Source organism: Clarias gariepinus, chromosome 2 (assembly GCF_024256425.1).
Source record: "Clarias gariepinus isolate MV-2021 ecotype Netherlands chromosome 2, CGAR_prim_01v2, whole genome shotgun sequence".
Lineage (NCBI taxonomy): Eukaryota > Metazoa > Chordata > Actinopteri > Siluriformes > Clariidae > Clarias > Clarias gariepinus.
The window spans coordinates 30,497,355-30,522,963 of record NC_071101.1 but is presented as its reverse complement, the minus strand read 5'-3'; the positions used below and the strand labels follow the sequence as shown (position 1 = coordinate 30,522,963).

General features: G+C 39.2%; 1 protein-coding gene across 1 annotated transcript in view; it reads left to right on the top strand.

The window, feature by feature from the left end:
* Positions 1-25,609, top strand: part of LOC128540808 (mucin-2-like) — a 53,238-nt gene that overhangs the window by 27,168 nt on the left and 461 nt on the right. The window contains exons 28-48 of the mRNA XM_053510794.1: positions 1,772-5,572; positions 5,642-5,809; positions 5,885-6,493; positions 6,569-6,835; positions 6,981-7,030; positions 7,446-7,620; positions 7,864-8,111; positions 8,270-8,453; positions 9,580-9,763; positions 9,944-10,119; positions 10,786-10,855; positions 11,157-11,257; positions 17,233-17,264; positions 18,606-18,783; positions 19,027-19,131; positions 19,243-19,283; positions 19,389-19,511; positions 19,890-19,997; positions 20,270-20,398; positions 23,723-23,762; positions 23,874-23,997. Of these exons, the coding sequence (XP_053366769.1) occupies positions 1,772-5,572; positions 5,642-5,809; positions 5,885-6,493; positions 6,569-6,835; positions 6,981-7,030; positions 7,446-7,620; positions 7,864-8,111; positions 8,270-8,453; positions 9,580-9,763; positions 9,944-10,119; positions 10,786-10,855; positions 11,157-11,257; positions 17,233-17,264; positions 18,606-18,783; positions 19,027-19,131; positions 19,243-19,283; positions 19,389-19,511; positions 19,890-19,997; positions 20,270-20,398; positions 23,723-23,762; positions 23,874-23,997 (6,913 nt within the window). The remainder of the gene's footprint in view (positions 1-1,771; positions 5,573-5,641; positions 5,810-5,884; positions 6,494-6,568; positions 6,836-6,980; positions 7,031-7,445; positions 7,621-7,863; positions 8,112-8,269; positions 8,454-9,579; positions 9,764-9,943; positions 10,120-10,785; positions 10,856-11,156; positions 11,258-17,232; positions 17,265-18,605; positions 18,784-19,026; positions 19,132-19,242; positions 19,284-19,388; positions 19,512-19,889; positions 19,998-20,269; positions 20,399-23,722; positions 23,763-23,873; positions 23,998-25,609) is intronic.

Here is a 25,609-nt window from a genome sequence, read left to right as displayed (position 1 = left end):
GCAAATTTTTAGCTTTAACCAACTATTTCTAAACACTCTTTTCCTGTCAACGATGGGTACTTACACTAGTCTAGAATATACTAGAGTTTCACCTTTTGAAATAAATGGGTAAAACATTCCCATGATATTCTATTTTTTTTTTAGATACAGAGTAAGTTTATACTCATATGCACCAAAGGGAAATAGTTTGCTAAATATTCTTTTTTACTCATTATATTCTAGTTATTTTAAACAAATATGAAAGATAAAGCCCAATAGAAAGTAGAAATATCATGTAGGAAATGCTGCTTCTGAATTTTAATTTGATCCTTTCATTTCACTGAGTTGTGTCAATTAAAAGTACAGTTAAACCTTGGATTGCAAACATAATTTGTTCATAATACAGTGAAATCTCGGATTGTGAGTAACACGTTTGCGAGTATTCTGCAAGACGAGCAAAGATTTTCAATAAATTTTGACTTAAAAAACAAACAAATCTTGGTTTATGAGAAGCAAGTATCATGTATCACGTATGCGCTTCTTGTTTTGATGCTAAGAGTCACGTGAACACAACTTAGCCAATGTTTTTTTTTTCTCTCTTGCACTGCAGAAATGTGGGTAATCCTCTCCCCTGCTGGATCTTAGTGCATGCATTTTCTTTGTGCATCCTACTGTGTAGGATGACTTTTTTTCACACACACACTAGTGGAATCACTGCTACAGCCTTTTTAACATCTTTTTTTTCTTGGGGGCTATTGTTGAAGTACAGTTAAGAACAGTCACTACACTTGGACACAAAATTTAAAAAACGCTTTACGTGCCCACACATAAAATAGAACATGCACGCATGGATATTGACTATACGATTGCATAGAAAAAAATTACCCACAATCCCACAGCACAAGAGAGAGAAGAACCATTGGCAAAGTGCATGTGTAATAAAGTACTTGTATATATCAAGAATTTATTACAAAATTTTGCTCATCTTTCAAAACACTCGCAGATCAAATTACTTGTAATCCAAGCTTTCACTGTATAAAAGTACAAGTATAAATAAAATACATTTAACAGGTAAAGTAATGTAATATATCTATATTTTTAATAGAATGTTTTTCTTCACCAACCACTACTCGAATATCAAGGACAACAGTGGTGACAACAACTTCAACTTCTGTATCAAGGACAACTGATAAAGGCAGTACAACACCTCAAACTCTGCAAACATCCACCACTGGAACGACCAAAGCAACAACTATACCAGTGGTAACAACACCTATAGCTCCTGGATCAAGTACAGCAGGTAAAATCAGTACAACCCCTCTTTCTCTCCAAACATCTACCAGTGGATCATCTTCCAAAGCAACAGCTACACAAGTGGTGACAACAACTACAACTCCTGGATCAAGTACAACAGGTAAAGGCAGTACAACAGCCTCAGGACCTACTACAAGTACACCATGCACTATATGTGAATGGTCAAACTGGACCAATGTTTATAACCCAACAGAAGGAGAGGGAAATGATTTAGAAACATTTGTGATTTGTGAACATCCAAAGGGCATTGAGTGCAGGGCTGTAAATCAAACTAATATATCTCTAGAAAATTTTTTACAAAGTACAGGTCAGGTTGTGCAGTGCAATGTTTCATTTGGTTTAGTGTGTGAGAAGAAAAAACAGACACTACGACCATACAAATGTTTTGATTATGAAATTAGAGTACTCTGTTGTAGAGGTTGTTCTACACCAACCACTACTCAGGTATCAAGTATAACAGATATACTGCCTAATACAGTGACAGCCACCACTAGTGCCGTACTAACAAATACACCACCAGCTACAGCGACACCAATGGTGAAAACCACAACTCCTGGATCAAGTACAGCAACTGAAGGCAGTACAACTCAATTTACTCTACAAACATCTAGCAGTGAAACAACTCCCAAAGCAACAACTACACCAGTGGGGACAACAACTACAACTCCTAGATCAAGTACAGCAGGTAAAGGCAGTACAACCCCTCTTACTTTGCAAACATCTACAATTGAAATCACTTCCAAGGCAACAAGTACACCAGTGGGGACAACAACTATAACTCCTGAATCAAGCTCAACAGGTAAAGGGAGCACAACCCCTCTTACTTTGCAAACATCAACCAGTGGAACAACTCCCAAAGCAACAGCCACACCAGTAGGGACAACAACTGCAACTCCTGGATCAAGTACAATAGGTATAGGCAGTACATCCTCTCTTACTTTGCAAACATCTACTAGTGGAACCACTTCCAAAGCAACAAGTACACAAGTAGGGACAACAACTATGACTACCGAATCAAGTTCAACAGGTAAAGGCAGCACAACCCCTCTTACTTTGCAAACATCTACCAGTGGAACAACTTTGAAAGCAACAACTACACCAATGGTGACAAAGACTCCAATTTCTGCAACGAGTACAACAGGTAAAGGCAGTACAACACCCCAAACTCAGCAAACAACTGCAAGTGGAACACCTCCCAAAGCAACAACTACACCAGTGGTGACAACAACTACAACTCCTGAATCAAGTACAACAGGTAAAGGCGGCACAACCCCTCTTACTTTGCAAACATTTGCAAGTGAAAAAACTCCCAATGCAACAACTACACCGGTGAATACAACAACTATAATTGCTGGATCAAGTTCAACAGGTAAAGGCAGTACAACACCTCTTACTCTGCAAACATCTACAATTGGAACCACTTCCGAAGCAACAACTACACAAGTGGTGAAAAAGACTCCAATTACTGGCTCAAGTACAACAGGTAAAAGCAGTACAACACCCCAAACTCAGCAAACATCTGCAAGTGGAACAACCTCTCAAATTATGTCCATAACACCAAATACACCAGCAGCTACAACTCCTGGATCAATAGTGACAACAGCGTTAACTTCTCAATCAATTACAACAGGTGAAGGCAGTACAACACCCACTTCTGTGCAAACGTCTACTAGTGGAACAATTCCCAAACCAACAACTATGGTAGTAGTTACTTTAGTAGGGACCCCTGTAAGTAGCGCACAGGAGACAATAACTACTACTTCTGGATCAAGTACAGAAAGTAAAGGCAGCACAATCCCTTTTACCCTGCGAACATCTACTAGTGAAACAACTTTGAAAGCAACAACTACACCAATCGTGACAAAGACGTCAATTTCTGGATCGAGTACAACAGGTAAAGGCACTACAACACCCCAAACTCAGCAAACATCTGCAAGTGGAACAACTCCCAAAGGAACAACTAAATCAGTGGGGACAGGAACTATAACTCCTGGATCAAGTACACCAGGTAAAGGCACTACAACCCCTCTTACTCTGCAATCATCTACCAGTGAAACAACTCCCAAAGCAACAGCCACACCAGTAGGGACAACAACTGCAACTCCTGGATCAAGTACAATAGGAATAGGCAGTACAACCTCTCTTACTTTGCAAACATCTACTAGTGGAACCACTTCCAAAGAAACAAGTACACTAGTAGGGACAACAACTGTGACTCCCAAATCAAGTTCAACAGGTAAAGGCAGCACAACCCCTCTTACTTTGCAAACATCTACCAGTGGAACAACTTTGAAAGCAACAACTACACCAATGGTGACAAAGACTCCAATTTCTGGAACGAGTACAACAGGTAAAGGCAGTACAACCCCCCAAACTCAGCAAACAACTGCAAGTGGAACACCTCCCAAAGCAACAACTACACCAGTGGTGACAACAACTACAACTCCTGGATCAAGTAAAACAGGTAAAGGCGGCACAACCCCTCTTACTTTGCAAACATCTATAAGTGAAACCACTTTTAAAGCAACAGCTACAACAGTGGTGACAAAGACTTCAACTCCTGGATCGAGTTCAACAGGTAAAGGGAGCACAACCCCTTTTACATTGCAAACATCTACCAGTGGAACCACTTCCAAAGCAACAATTACTCCAGTGGTGACAATGACTCCAATTTCTGGATCAATTACAACAGCTAAAGGCAGTACAACACCCCAAACTCAGCAAACATCAACCAGTGAGACAACTCCCAAAGGAACAACTACACCAGTGGGGACAGGAACTATAACTCCTGGATCAAGTACAACAGGTAAAGGCACTACAATCCCTTTTACTCTGCAATCATCTACCAGTGAAACAACTCCCAAAGCAACAGCCACACCAGTAGGGACAACAACTGCAACTCCTGGATCAAGTACAATAGGTATAGGCAGTACAACCTCTCTTACTTTGCAAACATCTACTAGTGGAACCACTTCCAAAGCAACAAGTACACCAGTAGGGACAACAACTATGACTACCGAATTAAGTTCAACAGGTAAAGGCAGCACAACTCCTCTTACTTTGCAAACATCTACCAGTGGAACAACTTTGAAAGCAACAACCACACCAATGGTGACAAAGACTCCAATTTCTGGAACAAGTACAACAGGTAAAGGCAGTACAACACCCCCAACTCAGCAAACACCTGCAAGTGGAAAACCTCCCAAAGCAACAAGTACACCAGCGGTGACAACAACTACAACTCCTGGATCAAGTACAATAGGTAGAGGCAGCACAACGCCTCTTACTCTGCAATCATCTACCAGTGAAACAACTTTCAAAGCAACAAGTACACCAGTCAGGACAACAACTATAATTCCTGGATCAAGTTCAACAGGTAAAGGGAGCACAACCCCTCTTACTTTGCAAACATCAACCAGTGGAACAACTTCCAAAGCAACAGCTACACCAGTGGTGACAAAGACTCCAACTCCTGGATCGAGTACAACAGGTAAAGGCAATACAACACCCCAAACTCAGCAAACATCTGCAAGTGAAAAAACTCCCAAAGCAACAACTTCACCAGTGAATATAACAACTACAACTCCTGGATCAAGTAGAATAGGTAGAGGCAGCACAACCCCTCTTACTTTGCAAACATCAACCAGTGGAACAACATCCAAAGCAACAGCTACACCAGTGGTGACAACAACGACAAATCCAGGATCAAGTACGGCAGGTAAAGGCAGTACAACCCCTCTTACTTTGCAAACATCTACCAGTGGAACAACTGCCAAAGCAACAGCTACACCAGTGCTGACAACAACTACAACTGCTGGATTAAGTACAACAAGTAAAGGCAGCACAACTCTTTTAAATTTGCAAACATCTACCAGTGGAAGCAATTCCAAAGCAACAATTACACCGGTGGTGACAAAGACTCCAATTTCTGGATCAAGTACAACAGGTAAAGGCAGTACAACACCCACAACTCAGCAAACATCTGCAAGTGGAACAACTCCGAAAGCAACAAGTACACCAGTGGGGACAACAACTATAACTCCTGAATCAAGCTCAACAGGTAAAGGGAGCACAACCCCTCTTACTTTGCAAACATCAACCAGTGGAACAACTTCCAAAGCAACAGCTACACCAGTGGTGACAAAGACTCCAACTCCTGGATCGAGTACAACAGGTAAAGGCAATACAACACCCCAAACTCAGCAAACATCTGCAAGTGAAAAAACTCCCAAAGCAACAACTTCACCAGTGAATATAACAACTACAACTCCTGGATCAAGTAGAATAGGTAGAGGCAGCACAACCCCTCTTACTTTGCAAACATCAACCAGTGGAACAACATCCAAAGCAACAGCTACACCAGTGGTGACAACAACGACAAATTCAGGATCAAGTACGGCAGGTAAAGGCAGTACAACCCCTCTTACTTTGCAAACATCTACCAGTGGAACAACTGCCAAAGCAACAGCTACACCAGTGCTGACAACAACTACAACTGCTGGATTAAGTACAACAAGTAAAGGCAGCACAACTCTTTTTACTTTGCAAACATCTACCAGTGGAACCACTTCCAAAGCAACAATTACACCAGTGGTGACAAAGACTCCAATTTCTGGATCAAGTACAACAGGTAAAGGCAGTACAACACCCAAAACTCAGCAAACATCTGCAAGTGGAACAACTCCGAAAGCAACAAGTACACCAGTGGGGACAACAACTATAACTCCTGAATCAAGCTCAACAGGTAAAGGGAGCACAACCCCTCTTACTTTGCAAACATCAACCAGTGGAACAACTTCCAAAGCAACAGCTACACCAGTGGTGACAAAGACTCCAACTCCTGGATCGAGTACAACAGGTAAAGGCAATACAACACCCCAAACTCAGCAAACATCTGCAAGTGAAAAAACTCCCAAAGCAACAACTTCACCAGTGAATATAACAACTACAACTCCTGGATCAAGTAGAATAGGTAGAGGCAGCACAACCCCTCTTACTTTGCAAACATCAACCAGTGGAACAACATCCAAAGCAACAGCTACACCAGTGGTGACAACAACGACAAATCCAGGATCAAGTACGACAGGTAAAGGCAGTACAACCCCTCTTACTTTGCAAACATCTACCAGTGGAACAACTGCCAAAGCAACAGCTACACCAGTACTGACAACAACTACAACTGCTGGATTAAGTACAACAAGTAAAGGCAGCACAACTCTTTTTACTTTGCAAACATCTACCAGTGGAACCACTTCCAAAGCAACAATTACACCAGTGGTGACAAAGACTCCAATTTCTGGAACGAGTACAACAGGTAAAGGCAGTACAACCCCCCAAACTCAGCAAACAACTGCAAGTGGAACAACTCCGAAAGCAACAATTACACCAGTGGTAACAACAACTACAACTCCTGGATCAAGTTTAACAGGTAAAAGCAGCACAACCCCTCTTACTTTGCAAACATCAACCAGTGGAACAACTTCCAAAGCAACAGCTACACCAGTGGTGACGAAGACTTCAATTTCTAGAACGAGTACAACAGGTAAAGGAATCTCCTCATACTGCACCACCTTCAACTAAAACAGCTATTAAAGCAACATCTACTCCATTGATGACACCCGAACCAACAAGTGAAACACTTATAACAGTTATAACCAGCCTAACCACCATATACACTTCTTTTTTAGCTACCTCTATATCAGCACCTCTGAAAAACTGCACAAAATGGGGAGTATCTGTAAGTATCAACAACTTTAATGTCTTCAAAAACAATAAATCAGATTCAAAGTCTGGATGATAGAACATGAAAGCATTTTTTTTATAAAAAATACAGAAAATTATTGTTTAATAAACATCTCTCAATTGTGAATTATAAGTACATTTGGATCATAAAAGCAGGGGTAGCTCAGTGGATAATTCTTTGAAAAGGTCTATGCTGCCACTGTTGGGCCCTTGAGCAAGGCACTTAACCCTCAACTGCTCATATGTTTAATGTGATAAGTGTAACTTGCTCTGGATAATTGGGTCTGCCAAATGCTAGAAATATAAATGTAAATATAGTATTCTCTAAAAACTTACATATTGATGTAACAAAACAATTTTATATATGATGCATAGACCAATATTAAAATGTGATGTTTTTCTTATAATAGGAAAATGAGACATTTGTGATCTGTAACTGCACACTGGCCAGGTGCATTGAAGACTATACTGTTGAGATAATTCCATATGAATGTCCACCCCTCCAAAACATCACTTGTTCTAATGGAAAACCACCTGTGCAAGTTCCTGACAAATATCACTGTTGTAAAGAACTTGCCTGTGACTGTAAGTAAAAAGCTTGCTACCATCTGGCAAGGACCAATAAATAAAACAAATCATATATATATATATTACAATTTCTTTATACACTTTGCTCAATAATAATACCTATGCGTGTGGTGAAATAAGAACAGTATGGAATAAGAACAGTACAAAACCCTTGTCTAATAAATAGCCACAATAAAATTATTCAAATAAAAAAAAATTTTGCAGGAAATATAAGCACCAACATTTTTCTTTTTCCTTTAGGTTTTTGTGAAGGTTGGGGTGATCCTCACTATAAAACATTTGATGGACTGTTCTATAGTTATCAAGGAGAATGTACATATGTTTTAATGGAAGAAATCAGTCCTAAACACAACTTAAAAATCTACATTGAGAATGTTAAGTGTGATCTCCGAGAATCTGTGTCCTGCCCAAGAGCTATCATCGTGTCCTACAACAATCAAGTGATCACATTAAAAAACCACAACCTTATAGGAGCTGCCAAGCTGGAGGTATGATTAAACACTAAAACATCTACACAGAAGTATATTTTATTTATAATTTTTTTTTCACAGACAAGAATGTTGAAAAAATATTTTCAGAGATTAGAATTTGAATTGGTTGTGCTAAACCAGTTGCTGCATGTCTTATCTCCCTTTTGTTTATACAGGCTTTAATGGATCATTCTGCTCTGAACATACCATTTTATCAAGGTGGTGTGAGGGTAGTGAGCTCACAGTTAAACTTAATCCTGGAGATTCCACAGCTCAGAGTTGTGGTAATGTTTGGAGTCACTGGTTTTAGTGTCAACTTGCCATTCCAGCATTTTGGAAACAACACACAAGGGCACTGTGGTATATTAATATAAATGCAGTTGTATTATAATAAAATAACCATTTGTTTTACCAATTTTTGTTGAGTCCATGGTCATAGTGAAACCATTATGGATAAATAAAGAATTTAAATAAATGACATAAAAAAGTAAAAAAGATACATTCTTATCTATTTATATTTAAGATTGGCATCAATAGGTATTCATGATTATTTTATTTTACTGCTAGCACAAGTACCTGTTGTTGACCGGAAAAGAGTTTCTCAAAATAGTTATAAGGTTAAAGCTAGAAATAAGCTGATCAGATTTACTGTAATGTAATCAGTGATATTATTATTTCATACATGCCTGCTTATCTTTATGTAAGGCAGAACTCTCTGCCTAACTTAATAATACAAAGAAATTAGATATCTAAGTACTGCAAAAGTTTCATTAAATTCTATGCAACCAGTTTTGCACGATAAAATTATGTTGTAATAGATATTTTTTATAGAAATTATGTAGGGAGCAATCCATGCCAGGGGGGCATTTTAGCGCATTTCACCAGGGTCTCAGTTCGGGTATTTTTTATGCCCTTACATTGGACTGCTGCAAATATGTTTGCTATAACGACTCTTATTTTATCTCTTAGTGGCACTGCACATTACTAGTTTTTATTAGCACCACAGTTTTGGAACATATGAAACAAACTTGTTTTAAACTTCCTGCTAAAAGAATAAACATACATTCATCTGTCCATTCATCTTCGAAGGCTCAGTTTTAATACTCCACATAGTTTCTGTGCCTTCTGCATATTTTCTATATACACAGTAAACGTTTATGTTGATTGGCTCATAGTGTGATGTGTATAGCCCACCTCTAAGAAAAAGCGCTACTTAACAGCTTATAACATTACCTCTGCTCATTTTGATTTCAGGTTTAACTTTAGGTAAATACTTGCAGTAAGTACTGCCAAAGTTTAATTTCAGGTCCTTCAAAGTATGAAACGTAAAGATATCATTGAAAAAGCGAGTTCTTGAAAGAGCCATTCTTTTGTTTATATCTTATTTATATTAATATATTTCATTAAACTTCAGATTGTTAGATAATTGCATAATATGTGGATAATGGCAATGTGAAATTGTGTTTGTAATTTTATATTTTTTCAGGTACCTGCAACAACAATCAGGCTGATGACTGCATGCTACCAGGGGGGGGAATTGTAAAAGACTGTGCCGTAATGGCAAATTACTGGAAGGCTAAAGGCAATACTAAATGCAAACCGCCCCCACCACCTGAACTTGCCAAACCTCCTTGTGTAATCAACCCAGTGTGTGAGCTGCTGAAGAGCGAGTGCGTATTACATCTTATACCTACTTTGTTAGGTTCCACTTTTATTCTTACACGCTTTTATTTGTATTAAAATTGTATGTACGGTTTGAGTATTAAATTTTATTAAAAAGGTATATAGTAAAAATGTGCTAAAAATGTGCTTTCACATAAAATATAGAAATCTTGTTCACTTTTTTCCAGGTTGTTTAAAGAGTGTCATCCTCACCTTACCCCTGACAACTACATCACTGGCTGCCAGTTTGACAGTTGTCATATGAGCAACCCAGCTGTAGTCTGCTCCAGTCTTCAGACCTATGCAGTAGCTTGCTCTCGGCTTGGTATCTGCATAAACTGGAGGGACCACACTGATCTTTGCCGTAAGCCCACTGACTACATACAGGAATTTATGAAATTCCATCATCCAACTCATATCAAAACATAGAGAAAATAATGTGGAAAAATAATAAGCTTACATTTTGTATTAAATGTGTAATGTGTGTGGGCCTCCGCATGGTGCAGTGGTAAAGTGCTCGCCCTACTGTATCAATCCAGAGATTGCTGGTTGTGATTCCTCTCACAGCTGGAGGTCTTAAGAGAGCTAAATTGGCCGAGCTCTCTTAGAGGGGAGGGATGAGAGGTACTTAGTGCTCCCACATTAATTACAGCTCTACGCCATTCGGGGTGTCTGTTAGCTCGTGCACACAAAGGGAGCGGATAGCACTGTCCTCCCAGTGTGTTATGCCGCCCCCAACGGTGCGTGAGCGAGCAGTTCGAAAAAAAGAGGTTGGCTGGTGTCATGTGGTTCGGAGGAAACACGTGACAGCCCTCGGCCCTCCTGGCTGAATGGTAGTAAGTAGCCTTAATGTTGGAGCCCCTCCTCGTGACGGGAAGGAATTGGACACGACTAAATTAGGGAGAAAATCGAGGAAAAAAAATTTATAAAGAAAAAAAAATGTGTAATGTGTGGACAATGTATTGATTTTCCAGAGAAGGTTGAGCTTTTTGTTCAAAACAAAATTATATGTGGTATTCCTATTCCACAGCCGTTGAATGTCCAGAAGACAAAGTATACCAAGCCTGTGGACCTGCTGATCCTCCAACCTGCAAAGACAAGTGTGCTTTTATATCTGGTTAATCCCTTATTCATAGCTAGTACTAAATAATGTGTTTTACAACACTATGCTAACTAAAGGCATATATAATCTATTTCAACCAATGAAGTGATTATGCATGAGTTTGATAATGTAGCTTTTTCTATTTAGGTAAAATGATAAGGACTAGTAATAAAGGTGACAAATATGTAAATTTAGTTCACATAAGTGACATTTATCTAATATAATTAGGAAGATGTGTATTAAGATAATTTAAATGAGGATGGATGGAATTTCTGAAGTAAAGGTATCTTTATTATAAGGCATCAAGACCATTTTCTGAATTCAACTACTGAGGGTTGTTTCTGTCCTGATGGCATGCAGCTCTTCAATAAAGAGTCAAAACAGTGTGTTGAGAAATGCGGTAAGTAATTTGTTTGTTCTATAACCTGATTTCCAGAGCACACGTGTCAGTTGGGTTAATTATGTACACTGCCCAGCCAAAAAAACCCAAAAAACCCACACACTATTATTTAATTGTTTAATATATTTAATTGGACCACCTGTTGCTTTAAATATAGCCATGGCATACTTTCAGTAAGATTATGCAATTACACAATATTAGTTCTATTCATGATCTTGTATTGATAATAGAATTGTTGGAGCACTGTATAAAATCATCTCCAACACATCCCAAAGATTGTCAATAGGGTTAAGTTGTGGAGTCTGTGGTGGCCAAACCGTGTGTGAAAATTATGTTTCATGCTCCTTGAGTCACTGTTTCACAATTTGAGCTCGATAAATTCTGGTATGGTGATCTTGGAATATGTCCGTGGAATCAGGAAAGAAAAATCCATTGAGGAAAAAGCCTGGTCATTCATTATATTCAGGTCGAAAGCTGACCTAATGTTTTTGAGCACAAAATGTTGCTGAACCTAACTAACTGAAGCAACCCCAGATTATCACACTCTCCCACAGGCTTGTACAGTAGGCACTGTCATGCTCCTCTCTTTTCACCCCAATGTACCCATTACTATGGCACAGGGTAAATCTGGACTCACTGGACCATGTGATCTTTTTCTAATGCTCCACATTTCATAATTTAGCTCCCTAGCCAATTAAGCCTTTTTCTCTTTTCCTATTATCCTGGCTGTTTAATCCCAATCCTCCTTGCATTGTGCATGTGGAAATACTGTTTCTTTTACTATTTAACATAGTCATGAGTTCTACTTTTTAATTGTTGTTGTTGTTGTTGTTTAAGTGATATGATAAATAAGTGATCTACCATCACACTTATTTAGTTTTTCATTTCTTTCATTAAAAATAATGGTTCCCCACTATCCCGTCAGGTTTTAAAAATGTGTTTTTCAATTATTAACCCAATTTTAATAGTTTCAGTTATCTCCTTAGTTGATTTTTTTACTTGATGCAGGACATTCATTTGCCCCTTCTAAAGCATTTTTGCCAGTCAGTACAAGTTGATAGAGAGAGAGAGAGAGAGAGAGAGAGAGAGAGTAAATTGATCTTTAACCCCTCTACTGTAATAAACTTCCTTTTGCTTTACAGACGCGCACACACGTATGTTAGAATAAACAGTACAGGCGTGCTGTACACATACAAACACAAAAGATGCTGTACATTCACATAGTCACAGTAAACTTCTGCAGCGCAAGAGAGAGAAAAAACATTGGCCCAGTTGTGTAGCGCTTGACGTCAAAACAAGAAGCGCCTGCATGCTACACGATACTCGGTCCTCGTAGACTAAGACTTGCACTTAAAAATTTTCAAGTCAAAATATTTTGTATACATTTTTAAGTAAAAATTTATAAAAAAAATATTTGCTCATGTTGTGGAACACTCGCAAACCGTGTGCGGTTTCTCCCTATTAAAGTCCCTCGCTCTCGAGTTCGCCGTTTTCAAAAACGAAACCGCGTGCATATCTGGCGGAAGCGCACGAGACAGAATTTTTCTTTTCTCTCGCTGGATCATGAGCCTTTTACGTTCCACTTCTCAAGCGCGCTTCGGCGCTTCTTGTGAGGGGGGGAAGAACTTTCTCGCTTCTGCGGAGATGAAAACTATCACTTCAGAGTGCTCCTCTAGTGATGAGCCAGTGTGTTAGTTGTTGTTAGAGGTGGTAACGCATGGTCTAACGCGTACACCTCAATTTGCCGTAAAAATAAATAAATAAAATAAATCCACGGTCAGATGACAGGTGCCTGTCGGGTGGCCGGAGGAGGGGCCTCAATGATGGCCCGGGGAACAGCAGCGGGGAACCTACTGCCAGGTATGTCTTTTAGGTACGAAGCACTGTGGAAGACCAGCACCCTCAGGAGACCGGTGTTCAATTCCCGCCGCCACTGGTGTTTTGGGAGACAGCGGTTTTCGACAAAGTGTTAGGTGCTCGGTTCCCTCCTGTCGTGTTTCAGGACACCAAACACCTTACAGCCACCCCCATCACCACCACTCCTCCACCTAGCTAAGCGACAAAGCTACCGCCCCTTCAGAGGAGCTGACAGCGTGTAAGCTACTGCCAAGCATGTCTTCCTGGCTACAGGATTCAGTCATTGTGTTTCAACAGCGTGGGTTTTCCACTTCCGTGGTGGGCACCTCTGTTATTTCAAAATCACAGGCTTGCTGGAAAAAGGGGCCATAGCACATGTTCCTCTCTTAGACAGAGCCATTTGGCATCAACATGTCGCCCTAGCTCACATCATTTTCTTAGGGTGGAGTCTTAAAGACGCAGAAAGCGTCCTCCTTCCTACATGAGGTATGACGTTGAGTGTCATGCGGAATCCTACCGCAATGCGGGCACAGCTGTCTCCTGCAGGCGCCGGATCAATTATAGCACCCTAAAGGAGTCCAAGCTAGGCCAGTAGGTAACTACACCACTCCTAGAGTGGTTTAAGTGCCGGGGGGTTTCATCCAAGAGCCAATCCCCAGAGGCAGGATGGAGTCTCAACGCCACGGAAAGTGTTCTCTTTCCTACACAAAGTGTGACACAGAGTGTCATGTGGGATCTGACTGCAATGCGGGCACAGCTGTCTCCTGCGCGCGTCGAATCCATTTTAAACACTCTAAAGGAGTTTAAGCTAGGCCAGGAGGTAACTTTTAAGGCTTTAGTGGTGGCTAAGTGCCGGGGGATTTTATCCAAGGTCCAATCCCCAGAGGCAATAAGGGTTACGCGCCGAGAGCTTCGTACCCTCTCAATGTGGTTCAGACCCTCGACCTTGACTCTGGGTCCCACCCTAGGTCCGTGCTGTCATCGCAAGTTGCTAACGGCAGACGTTTTTCCCTTACGGGCCGGAGCGCGGGCCTAGATGGCTGTTCAGCCCAAGGGATCTGGAGAGGTCATCTTCTCGTGTGGCATATCAACCGACTCGAATTGATGACTTTATTTCTGGCCCTGAAATACTTCCTCCAGCAATCAAGAGGCTAGCACGGATGGACAACATTACGGCTTGTAAATATCGCCTGGGCAGACTAGATTTGCGCCGCTAAGGAAACTAGCGCACTAGGTTCTGCTTAAGGACAGGACAAATTCTGTCCCTCAGGATCATTTACATTCCAGGACATAAAACGTGTAGACCCAGTCCACTGCCGAACTGTTTCAGTGCTAAAATTTTCTGCAGGAACACTAACCTCAGGCTTTGTGGGCCTTGTGCCCTAGTACACTCTAGTACACAATAGTACACCGCTATTTCGGCTTAAGTCCTGACTGATGTGGTTTGTGGAAAACACCCTTAGTTGCCGGCTTATTCGCAGGCCTCATCAGCCTCTTCAGCGTGCTTAGGCTTTGCGAATTGGCTGGAAAAATCTGTTCTGCATTCTTACCCAACTATCTTCCACAGTCGAAGCCTTCTGTCCTCCACTGTTATAGCTCCGGAGCAGTCGCTGTGTCTAGCTCATGCTCCTCAATTTACAGCGCACCTCCGCATTAGCTAGTGCCGTAAATTAGAGCAGGGTTTCATGGTTGGGTGAGACATGATAGGGCCCATCCTATGAGGCGCGTGGCACACTTTGCCTCTAGTGTTTAGGGCCCATCATCAGTTGCTTTGGCAAGAGTGTCTGCCAAAAGATCAAGTTGCTCTGGATAAGAGCGTCTGCCAAATGCCTAAATGTAAATGTAAAGAGGGGTTTCCAAGTATGTCATGCGGCAGGCTGCCTTTTTCCCGCAAGACATCTGTCAGGCTTCATAGTTGGATGCCAGTCTCACAGGTCATCGAGTCAGCATCCCAGAATTATGTCTAAGACTCCTTGGGGGACTGTGCGCACACTACACAATCCTGGGGGTCCAGACACTTGCAGTGCAGCAGAGTGGGTATTTTGTTCCCATAGCGATTTCGTGCAGCATCGAGTGTAGCTTTTGAAAGGGAACATCTCGGGTTACTTTGCTGTAACCCTGTTTCCTGAATAAGATGCTGCGCTCCAGTGCCGCACTGCATGCGTGACTGGAAATTCTTCAGACAAAATTGATCTGAGGATGTTTGCGGTTCATGCCTGTTTATAACCTACAGGTGCACCTTATCGAATGACGTCACCTGACCGAGGTTATACAGTGGTGTGAAAAACTATTTGCCTCCTTCCTGATTTCTTATTCTTTTGCATGTTTGTCACACATAAAAGTTTCTGATCATCAAACACATTTAACTATTAGTCAAAGATAACACAAGTAAACACAAAATGCAGTTGTTAAATGATGGTTTTTATTATTTAGGGAGAAAAAAATCCAAACCTACATGGCCCTGTGTGAAAAAGTAATTGCCCCCTCAACCTAATAACTGGTTGTGCCACCCTTAGCAGCAATAACTGCAATCAAGCGTTTGCGATAACTTGCAACGAGTCTTTTACAGCGCTCTAAAGGAATTTTGGCCCACTCATCTTTGCAGAATTGTTGTAATTCAGCTTTATTTCAGGGTTTTCTAGCATGAACCGCCCTTTTAAGGTCATGCCACAACATCTCAATAGGATTCAGGTCAGGACTTTGACTAGGCCACTCCGAAGTCTTCATTTTGTTTTTCATCAGCCATTCAGAGGTGGATTTACTGGTGTGTTTTGGGTCATTGTCCTGCTGCAGCACCCAAGATCGCTTCAGCTCGAGTTGACGAACAGATGGCCGGACATTCTCCTTCAGGACTTTTTGGTAGACAGTAGAATTCATGGTTCCATCTATCACAGCAAGCCTTCCAGGTCCTGAAGCAGCAAAACAACCCCAGACCATCACACTACCACCACCATATTTTACTGTTGGTATGATGTTCTTTTTCTGAAATGCTGTGTTACTTTTACGCCAGATGTAACGGGACACGAACCTTCCAAAAAGTTCAACTTTTGTCTCGTCGGTCCACAAGTATTTTCCCAAAAGTCTTGGCAATCATTGAGATGTTTTTTAGCAAATTTGAGACGAGTCTTAATGTTCTTTTTGCTTAAAAGTAGTTTGCGCCATGGAAATCTGCCATGCAGGCCGTTTTTGCCCAGTCTCTTTCTTATGGTGGAGTCGTGAACACTGACCTTAATTGAGGCAAGTAACGCCTGCAGTTCTTTAGATGTTGTCCTGGGGTCTTTTGTGGCCTCTTGGATGAGTTGTCTCTGCGCTCTTAGGGTAATTTTGGTCGGCCGGCCACTCCTGGGAAGGTTCACCACTGTTCCATGTTTTTGCCATTTGTGGATAATGGCTCTCACTGTGGTTCGCCGGAGTCCCAAAGCTTTAGAAATGGCTTTATAACCTTTACCAGACTGATAGATCTTAATTACTTTTGTTCTTATTTGTTCCTGAATTTCTTTGGATCTTGGCATGATGTCTAGCTTTTGAGGTGCTTTTGGTTTACTTCTCTGTGTCAGGTAGCTCCTATTTAGGTGATTTCTTGATTGAAATAGGTGTGGCAGTAATCAGGCCTGGGGTGACTACAGAAATTAAACTCGAGTGTGATAAACCACAGTTAAGTTATGTTTTAACCTGGGAGGCAATTACTTTTTCACACAGGGCCATGTAGATTTGGAGTTTTTTTCCCCCCTTAAAAACGTAAACCTTCATTTAAAAACTGCATTTTGTGTTCAATTATGTTATCTTTGACTAATAGTTAACGGTTTTTGATGAGCAGAAACATTTAAGTGTGACAAACATGCAAAAGAATAAGAAATCAGGAAGGGGGCAAATAGTTTTTCACACCACTGTATATGGCAAAAATTTTGGCGTGTTTGACACACACGTGCTTTACAACCGGTCACGACGAAACGTTTCCCACAGCGCTTTCGCGCAGTATGTCGTTGCCGCTTTTTCAGGTAACAGGGTTACAGCAAAGTAACCCGAGGTTTCACTTTATTACCATTTGGACTGCTATTATGAGTACAACAGAGAGGATGTGCAACTTAATACAGTAATGTCTGCCTTTTTCTTTATAGGGTGCTTGGACCCCTCTGGTAAAGGACGAGAGGTAAGGTCCTTACTTTTCATTAATTAGTAAGAGGCAAACACTGATTAATATTTTAAACAGCTTTTTTTTTTTTTTACTTTTCTTTGTTTAGTCTAGGCCATGACAATACAGTGTAGTGAAAAAGTATTAGCCTCGTCGTTCTTTCTTCCTTTTTTTTTTTGGCATATTTGTCACACTTTAATATTGCACAAAGATAACTTAAGTAAATAAAAAGGTACAAAGGTCAATTTTTAAAGGATGGTTTTATTTATTAAGGGGTAAAAAAAATCTGTCCAAACCTGCCTACCTGAAAAAGTACACATCTAAGGTTTTGGTACTACAGCAAGTATGACAAATAGGGAACAAAATAATAATAATAATCAGGAAGGGGGTAAATACCTTTTTACAGTGTGTGTGTGTGTGTGTGTGTGTGCATGCACAGTCATGTTCATAAGTTAGGATCCTTTCATTTAATTCTACAGTAGATGTTTTTGTGTAAAAGTATAATAAATATCATTTGACAAGTGTTAGTACTAGGCAAATATAACCTTAGACAGCATGCAACTTTTTTTAAATAAAAAAAAGCAAAAAAACAACATGTGGACAATGCCGATTACCCATAATAATTTCCTGTATGACTTTATCAGTCTTTATCAGGAGGAATTTTGGTCCATTCTTCTTAATAGCATTGGTTCAGTTTATTGAGGTTTATGAAAATCTGCATATGCACCGTTCTCTTTAGGTCATGTCACAAAATTTTAATTAGGTTGAGGTCTGGACATTGACTAGGTCATTCCAAAACCTTTTGCAGCCATTATGATGTAGATTTATACATAGATTTTTGGGTGCTTCGGATCATTGTCCTGTTGTATGATTCAATTTCCACCAAGTTTTAGCTGTCCGTCAAATGGCTTCACATTTAAATTCACTAGAATACTCTGGTAAATGGAGGAATTCATGGTCAACTTATTGACCGCAATGTGCCCATAACCTGTAGCTGATCAAAAGCTGCCTGTTTAAAAGCTACTTAAAACCTAGTATAGCCCACAGGTGTTTTATTTTTGGTATAATTTTTGTTAAATAAATAATGGCATGTTTTGATGTATATGAATATAGTACCAGTCAAAAGTTTGGATGCACGTCTGGATTTATTTTCTGCATTTTAGATATTAAAAATCCAATTAACAGCACCAGATTAGAGCTGTTATGGCTTTACAGAGCATAAGTAGCAGACACATCTCAATATAACTGTTCAAAGGACATTATTGCATATTTTTAGTAATGGACATTTAAAATGAAAGATACAGATTGTATAATATTAAGAGACAAACATTGCTTTAACATTCTTATTTTAATTGTCAGCTTGGAGAACAATTCCAGTATGGTTGCCAGGACTGTGTCTGTGATAAAACATCTGCAACAATCACTTGTAAACCAAAGCAGTGTTCAAACAACAACCAAGTGACCTGCAACAATCCAGGATTTATTGTTGTCAATGTGACGGATCCATCAGATGCCTGTTGCTCTATCCTTACCTGCCGTAAGATTGCTTAGTATTGCTTGTGATTGTTCTGTTGTTCCTTCTACCAAATGCAGAACTGATAAGTTTGGGAGAATATAATTTATCATTTAGGGTTTTGAACAAATCAACATGATGTATATTGTAAAGGTGATTTCTTTTTGCTGTGTTGTCGTCTACTACTGGCATTTAATGAAACTAGCTACTTAAGTGAGTGTGAATTTGGTTTTACATGACTCCATGACCTTCTTGCACTTATTTCAGGCTGTGAGAGCAGCACCTGTCCCAGAATAAATGACCAGTGTCCTTTTGGCTACGCTCCAGTACTCAAATTGCCCGAAGGCAAATGCTGCCCTGAATTAACATGCGGTATTGATATTAATATGGATATTGGTCTGCATCTCACATAGTATTTTTAAGGTTTTCTAATATTTGATTATTGTTTGTTCTAATATTAAAATTATATGTTTGTTCTTACAGATCCAAAGAAAGTCTGTGTCCATAATGGACTGGAGTATAAGGTAACTGAGAAAGATAGCAGCTTTATTAGAAAAAAACAACAACTACAGTATGTGTTGCATGTTTTGTAGCCTATGACTAATTTTGTTTCAAAATCTCCATTCCAGCCTGGTACTTCAATCCCTGTATTTAACTGTCAGGAGTGCAACTGCACCTGGATTGTGGATCCCAAAACACAACTGTATAAGGTCAAGTGTGGATTAATAACTTGCAGTGACAAGTGTGAGCCAGTGAGTTATGGTTATTTTTTATGGATAAACTGTATGTGTACATATACATATACAGTACATATGCTAATTCATGGGTCAATGTCAGAGATAATGATCATAAAGTTCTAAATTTTAATCTTAAGTCTTCTAGCAAACCCATGAGAGATCCTTGGGCATGTGATACAATATTTATTAGATACACCTTGAGTCTATTCCTTAGTAATGTTTCATTTGTATCAACAGCTTTCTCGTTCATTTTTTAACCTTACTGACTAAATAAAAAGCTTTTTTTAAACAAATTATATAGTTGAATGATCTTACTTTAATATTCCAGTTTAGTAACTATGGTGCTCACACAGTTTAACTAACAAACTATAAATATTTTTCTCTCTCTCTCAGGGATATGTATATGTGAAATCAAACTCTACTGAATGCTGTGGAAAATGTGTCATTAAACACAAGAACAAATGTGTCATTAAACACAATGGCACAGTACACACATTGGAGGTAATGCCCAGAGACAGTTGAGGTGTAAGAACTAGATTGTTTTTAAACTTTGGGAAACTGTAAGTGCAGCTGTACAATTTATGGCCATTTGCCTTCCAATACACACTTTTTATAAAAAAAAAAAAATAGAATATATATTCCGTTTACATTAACACTTTAAAAGCTGTAAAAATTAGTACTTAGTAGTTACATACCGTATAAATGTGATTTTTAAGTTTGGCTTTTGTTGTGAAGTATTCTATAAGATTTTATATCAACCGGTCTTCGTGCAGAGTGGAACAGAATGGACTCCTTCACATGATGCCTGTAACAAGTTTATCTGCACCACGATTGATGGACAATATGTTACTACTAACCACAAGATCCACTGTCCACCATTCAATATTGACTATTGTCAGCCTGTAAGTGATGTATACACACACAACACATTTGTAATAGAGCATTACTTTATTAACATGCTGGATTATTACACAGATTTGACAAATCATACGTATACGCTTAAACTGCATGCATTAATGAATTTACATATATGACAAAAATATCAAACTGTATTGTCTACTGAACTGACGTTGGTGGTTAGGGGCCCTGTGTGACTGACGTTGTGAAAAATGCCATGGCAGTTAATAAGTGTTGGCATGATCAGGGTTGGGTGCCTTGTATATTAGGCTTCCAGAATCTTTATTGGTACCCCTGTACGTTTGTAGGCAAGATTTGGCCTAAAAATTAACATTTAATGGTTCTCTTAAATTCTGCACTCCAACATATAACTTGTTTGTGTCAGGGGTGGTCTGTGTGAGGCAGGCTTGGAGGACCCAAAAGCAGACACAACAGAATATGTTCAATATAACTGATTTTAATTGACAATGTCAAAACAGATTAATTATAATCAAAAGGAAAGTTACTTTATTTAAATACCACCAATTTAACGCAGAAAATGAAAGTCAAAAGGAGGAGATTGAAATAAAAAAAAACATTACTTTGAAGTGAGCTGTGGCGTGGCTGAGCAGGGGCTGTAGATAGGAGTAAAGGAGCGAGTGGCACGGAGCCTGCGCGGTGGCCAGCAGAGCGCGCGCTGCTGAGAACGCGCAGGCTGGGCAAAAGCTGCAGCAGAGTGAGCGCGGCTGTGTGGAGAGATGAAGTCCGCTGCGCGCGTACTGAATCCGGCGCGCCGGTAGAGGGAGAGCAGCAGCAGCCGAACGAGATCAGAGCTGCAGTGATCATATGGGTTTAAACAGAGTCGCAGTCGAAAGGGAAAGCAAATGTTCAACGCCGGGTTATCAGTTAACGACGCAAACAATTCTAATTTGTGAAGCAAAGGCGTAACTACAGTAGGGGAGAAAAAGGGTCAACAACGTGAGAGGCAAAAATGTATATTTTAGTAAAACACTAGACACAAAAACACTTGGCTTGGAGCACGCAATAATTCGGCAAGAGTTCGCTGTCTGAGAAAGAATTATATAGAGTGCAAGTGATGAATGAGATGAGGCGCAGGTGTGCTCGAGCATGAATGAACGAGGCGGCAAAATGGAAGCAACGGAATGGAGTGTGGAAAGGAGTCGCTGGAGATCATGACTTGGCTTGAGCAGAGGGCGTGACTTGGTGTACCGTTACAGTTTGGAGTTTATTCAATTTCAATTTAATATATTTAAATTTATATATGTATAAATGTATATAATGAGCAAGTCAGAAGCAATGTACAGTGGAACCTGGTTTGCGAGCAAAAATGTTTAATAAATTTTGATTTGTAAAACAAGTCTTGGTTTACGATTACCGAGTATCATGTAGCATGCATGCGCTTCATGTTTTAATGGCAAGCATCACGTGATCACAACTGAGCCAATCTGCGGAATTGTGGGTTGCTCTGCGGAATTGTGGGTAATCGTCTTCCCGGCTTGGTCTTAGTGTGCGTCTCTTGCTGGTATAATCAACATCCGTGCACACGTGTACTGTTTACTATAACACTGTGACCATGTGTGTACATGTAAAGCTTCTTTTCTTTTGTGTTTGTATGTATGTGTGTATGTACAGCACGTGTGTGCAGTTTATTATAACACACGTGTGTGCGTGTGTGTAAAGCAAAAGCAAGTCTCATTAGAGAGGTTAAAGATCCATTTTCTCTCTCTATATTTTTCTGTCAGCCTGCACTGATTCCTTTATGTGTGCGTATGCGCGTCATTGGACAGCGTGCCCTTTCCCTCCTCTTCTCGCCTTCACACACGCACACATGGAAACACTGCTCTGTCGCGATTCTTTTCAAAGGTAAAGTGCAGGTTAATTAGTTTTATTTTTACTTTACAGCAGTGCACATGAGCTGTGTGTGTGTATGTCTGTGTGTGTTTGTGTGTGTGTGTGTGTGTGTGTGTGTTTGTGCAAGCACGTGCTGTGTATGTGTGCGTGTGTGAACTGTGTAAGACGAGAGGAGGGAGAGGGGAGGTTGTTATTCCTCCTCTCCTCTTATTTTAGCTTCACACATAAACACACACACACAGCGCATACGTGCACAAACACACACACAGTGCATGTTCACAGTCCAAGGTTACACTGTATAAATCTATGTAAGTATAAATGAGCAAGCCAAAAGCAAAAGTGGCAAGGAAACCCCTCTGAAAACAGAAGCAGGAGAAACTGAAGAGGAACCAGACTAAAAGGAACCTATTCTTATTTGGGTGATACCAGATAAATCTTTTCTATAACTATGTTAAATGTGGTCAAATGTCCAATGATATGAAAGCCATAATATTCATTTTACTTAACATGGGATCCACTTTCTTAAGGTTAACAGCTGTTCACTGATCAAGACTAGCAATGATAGCCCTAAACCAGTTTTAGTCATGAGGCATCACAGCAAAACATTATGTATCGATGCAATTCAAAGTTATCTTCAAGTATTTTAAGTGGAACCATACTCAATAATCACATCTATATTTACACAATCCAAAAGGCCATCTTTAGAAACAGTGAGTTATTCCCACCCAAAAGCAGGGCTCAGAAAGTGAGATGCTCTCATTCCATGCTTTTTGAAATGCTTCCAATTTAGTTTGACAACATTAATGTTTAAATCTTTTAGATGTATGTTTTAAGTTGCATTTACTCTTACATTTCTCCCTAATAATTTATTATTATTTTTAAAGCGAAGCAACATTGGAGTATAGTGGCGTATAACAACGACTCTGAGCATTCCGAGTTCTGTGGATGAGACAGTAATAGTTGATAATGGGAAGATTATTAGTAGAAAAAGTTCTGTGCTTTAGTTGATGTATGTATATTTAACGTTATGGTGTGGCAAGGTACACCCATTATTACTAACACACATTTTAAATAACACAGCATCTGATTGTAGAAATGTGACTTTCTATATTTAATTTGAATGTTAATATTAGATTAAAAGTACATAAACAGATTTGTCTGTAGTGTAGTGTGTTCACATAATGTCTGTAAATAATCAGAAGTGGACTATTTTTTTTTTTTTTTTGCTATATATAGGATGATTCCCTATGTGAAGCTATGATGTTATGATTACTTTTTTTATTGGGTAGTAAAAATAAGGTATTTTATTATAGAAACCTGTAAATGAGTTGTTATACAAAAATGATAATTATTGAAGTTTATATTACGAATTAGAAACATTTCAAAGTCAAGTATTATTTCTTTAAGGACAGATTATTGTTATTTGAGTTTTCTACCAAATAACAGCAGAAATTTTCTGGCCTGATCTTTATCTGCAGGGTACTGTGCAGCTTTCTGCTAATCGCTGCTGCCAAGTCTGTGAGTAGCATTATACTAAAGATTAATAAAAATATGAATAGATTTTTAAAGACAAAGACAACACAATGAATCAACTGCTACAAGAAAAGTATTATGTGTATATGTTTTCAGGTGTGGAGAAGGAAAAGGGATGTAAAGTACAGAGCACTTTTGATTATATCACTCACAACAACTGCCGGTCAAAGACGAAAATAGAGCAAACACACTGCCAGGGACACTGTAACAGCTACACAAAGTGAGTATACACACCCTATGGTGAAATGTTTAGAAATGTTAATGCAGAGGAGAAATGGACAAAAGGTCCATGAGTATAAAATAGTTTCACATGATAATGTCTGTAGCAGCAAATCCATTACAGGATAGCTAGCACTTTATTAATTTGCATAACTTTCATTGAGGTGTCATCATAAAGGTTTTCTGTGAGTGTACTGAGGTTCAGAGTTTCTGTCATAGGAATTTCTAATGCTGTAGGCTAACCTAAAAGACATTATATTGATATTTCACATATACTGTACAGTATTTATTACTCAGCCATATGCCTAAAATTGGTCAAGAAGGTTAATTTGTCTTCTTTTGTAAAAATTTCATAAATTGTGTCTAATGATATGTAATGCTATAATAATTTACTTGTGCTGATTCAAACATCCAATAAATATTGGTAATGTTGAAGCAAAATGGTCTCGTATTCTTCTTTTGGGAGAGGTGCTGAATGAATTTTTGGCCAAATTAAAAAATTATTTGGTCCTCTCCAATGTTGACTCTATGGCTATGGGCATGCTCTGGTAAATGTTTTGATAGCCTCGTGTAGCCGTTTCTGCATCGCGTGTAACATTTTTATATATAGGCATGTATAAACAGATATAGACACAGTACTACCATTATTTTTTAATAATTACAAAATGGTATTTATTATTAAACATGATGTTGTTGTTTGTGACAGTATTGGCTAAGATTTAAACAAGCTATTTAGATTTTCTCCTTAATATCTCATATAGGATTATATGACCTCATATAGGATGATACCCTTCCCTGGCTTGATGGTCACCGTTGCTGTTCTTTGGCAGAGGGTAGTGCATTTATATAGACACTTAAATAAGGTTAAAGAAATTGTTAAATAGAAAACCTTCAAGTTTTACAGTCATTTCATCATTAGCATCCCCTTTTCTCTCTCTCTCTCCATCTCTCTTGGACTTGTAATTTTGTTACTTCAAATGTCAAATGTAATATGTCATTTTTGTAATAAGCACAAATAATAAACTGCTCTATTCATAAGACATTCCCATTGTAAGAAACATAATAATTCAGGAAGCAGGAAGTTCGTTCTTGATAATTAAATCGACAAAGTGGCTTAGTGTTTAGCACCTCCATGGTCCGTGTTTGATTACCTCCTCTGGTCTGTGTGTATGGAGTTTGCATTTTCTGCCTGTGCTTGTTGAGTTACCTCTGGGTTCAAAAATGTAAATTATCCTAACTAGCGTTTCCAAATTGTTCGTAGTGTGTGAATGAGCTTGTGAATGTGTGTGCAGATGAAACCAGATATTTACGTACACTTCAGAAAAAAACACAAAAACTTTTTTTACTGTCAAACATTTAATCATGGTAAATTTTTCTGTTTTAGATCAATAAATAATTAACATAATTTTTGCATTTGTTAAATGTCATTTGTATTTGCAAAATAATGTCATAATGTATTTTTTAGTACTTTCATCAAAGTCAGAAGTATACAGTATATACACTACATTTATTGTGTTTTTAAACAAAAAGAAAACTCCACATGATTCCATTCTGAATGAGTGTATGTACATATCTGGTTTTAACTGTATGTGTGTGCGCCCTGCAATGGATTG